Raw genomic sequence first — 2,208 nt, forward strand, 5'->3', positions numbered from 1 at the left:
TTATGTTTACGGCTAAGTGCAATGCACCTACCGAACGCGACGACCGTATCGGAACCAGATAAGGTCGAGTGTCTGGATGCTTTTTTCGTTGAGGACACGTGGTGAAGTCCAAGAGGCGAGTAACTCAAGTGGGACCCGCCCTCCAACAGTAAGACAAAGATAACCGTACTTATCTCACCCCATGTGTTGCTATAAATAACCACCCATGTCTACCGTTTTCTGAAGAAAAAAAAAAACATTTTCATCATCTTCTTCTTCTTTTTCATCAATCATCACCAGTGGTTCTTTTCCTTCTGAGAAGATCGAATTGTGTTTTGCAAAAATGGGAGTTCCAGAGAAAGACCCTCTTTCCCAATTGAGTTTGCCTCCTGGTTTTCGGTTTTACCCCACCGACGAGGAGCTTCTCGTTCAGTATCTGTGCCGCAAGGTCGCTGGCCACCATTTCTCTCTTCCAATCATTGCCGAAATTGACTTGTACAAGTTCGACCCATGGGTTCTTCCAAGTAATTATCAAATCGCTCACCCATCTCCATTTTTTTTTAAGTTAATTACTTTGTTCTAAATTGAATAGATTTGATTGATTAATTTTGCAGGTAAAGCGATTTTCGGTGAAAAAGAGTGGTACTTTTTCAGCCCCAGAGACAGGAAATACCCGAACGGGTCTCGACCCAACAGAGTAGCTGGGTCGGGTTATTGGAAAGCCACCGGAACCGACAAGATCATCACCACCGAAGGTAGAAAAGTTGGCATAAAAAAAGCCCTCGTTTTCTACGTTGGCAAAGCCCCCAAGGGCACCAAAACCAATTGGATCATGCACGAGTATCGCCTCCTCGACTCTTCCCGAAAGAACACTGGCACCAAGGTATACAGCTACACATACACACATCCACATACTCTGTTTCTTAATTGTTTTACACCTTCAATTAATTAGAATGTCTAATTGCAGCTTGATGATTGGGTTCTGTGTCGTATATACAAGAAGAACTCGAGTGCACAGAAGACGGCGCAAAACGGCGTGGTTCCGAGCAACGAGCACACTCAATACAGCAACGGTTCCTCTTCTTCTTCTTCGTCCCAGCTGGAGGACGTTCTGGAATCTCTGCCATCGATTGATGAAAGGTGTTTCGCGATGCCACGCGTCAACACGCTGCAACAACAACAGCACCACGAGGAGAAGGTCAATGTTCAGAACTTGGGTGCAGGGGGTTTAATGGATTGGACCAACCCTTCGGTTCTGAATTCGGTCGCCGATTTCGCTTCGGGGAATAATCAAGTGGTACAGGACCAGACTCAGGGGATGGTGAACTACAACTGCAATGACCTTTATGTCCCTACGTTATGCCACTTGGACTCATCGGTTCCGTTAAAGATGGAGGAAGAGGTGCAAAGCGGCGTGAGAAACCAACGGGTCGGGAATAATAATTCGTGGTTTCTTCAGAATGATTTCACACAGGGGTTTCAGAATTCGGTTGACACGTGTGGGTTTAAATACCCGGTTCAGCCGGTCGGGTTCGGGTTCAGAAATTGAACCGGCTGATGGATTAATAATAGTAATGTTTAAATCGGGTTTATTTGGTGTAAATAGGTGGGGATTCTTTGGGCTTAACTCGTGGGGGTTTTAGATTCCTTTTTAGAAAAGGGAAGAAGAAGGTGCAAATTTTGGTCCTCATTTTCGGCTAAAGATGGAGGGTATACTACAAACGTTCAATGAATCAATCCACGAGATAAAGCAATGATGGAACCATTTAATTTGTTAGGACGTAGTTTTCGGCCATACAAGCCCTTACTTAGCCACATGAATCACATTTGTACTTAAAATGAAGAACTAGAAAATTGTTTGCTATATGTTAGGTTTCGTTAATTAATTAATTCCAATCTGGTTATTATGTTGTTATAACTAACTAACGTACCACACGATTCACAAGCCCACAACCCCGTTAATACAATATCAATTAACACTAGTATGTATGGCTATAATGAAAAAACCTACAGGGTATTTTTATTAATATGTTACGTGTTTTTTGCACGTGTAAAAATGAATCACCGTTGATAGTGTGATCACAATTTGAGAAGGTAGGCACATTGCCAATATGAGAAAGAAAGTGATAAGGATCGTATATTAAACTTGTGTGCGCAAATAAAATTCGAAAGTCAAGTGGCCGTTTTCTTTTTTCTTATCGGTATTTTGACGATTTCAAGCAGAGGAAT

The 2,208-nt window shown here is 42.5% G+C and overlaps 1 protein-coding gene across 1 annotated transcript; it reads left to right on the top strand.

Annotated features, from left to right (window-relative positions):
* The first annotated feature begins 223 nt into the window (after nucleotides 1–223).
* On the top strand, nucleotides 224–1,883 carry NAC27 (NAC transcription factor NAC27). The gene is made up of 3 exons (NM_001251292.2): nucleotides 224–503; nucleotides 594–862; nucleotides 947–1,883. The coding sequence occupies exons 1-3, from the start codon at nucleotides 323–325 to the stop codon at nucleotides 1,526–1,528; spliced, it is 1,032 nt and encodes a 343-aa protein (NP_001238221.2). The 5' UTR covers nucleotides 224–322; the 3' UTR covers nucleotides 1,529–1,883.
* Nucleotides 1,884–2,208: the final 325 nt, after the last annotated feature.

The sequence above is a fragment of the Glycine max genome, chromosome 13 (genome assembly GCF_000004515.6).
Source record: "Glycine max cultivar Williams 82 chromosome 13, Glycine_max_v4.0, whole genome shotgun sequence".
NCBI classification, from domain to species: Eukaryota; Viridiplantae; Streptophyta; class Magnoliopsida; order Fabales; family Fabaceae; genus Glycine; species Glycine max.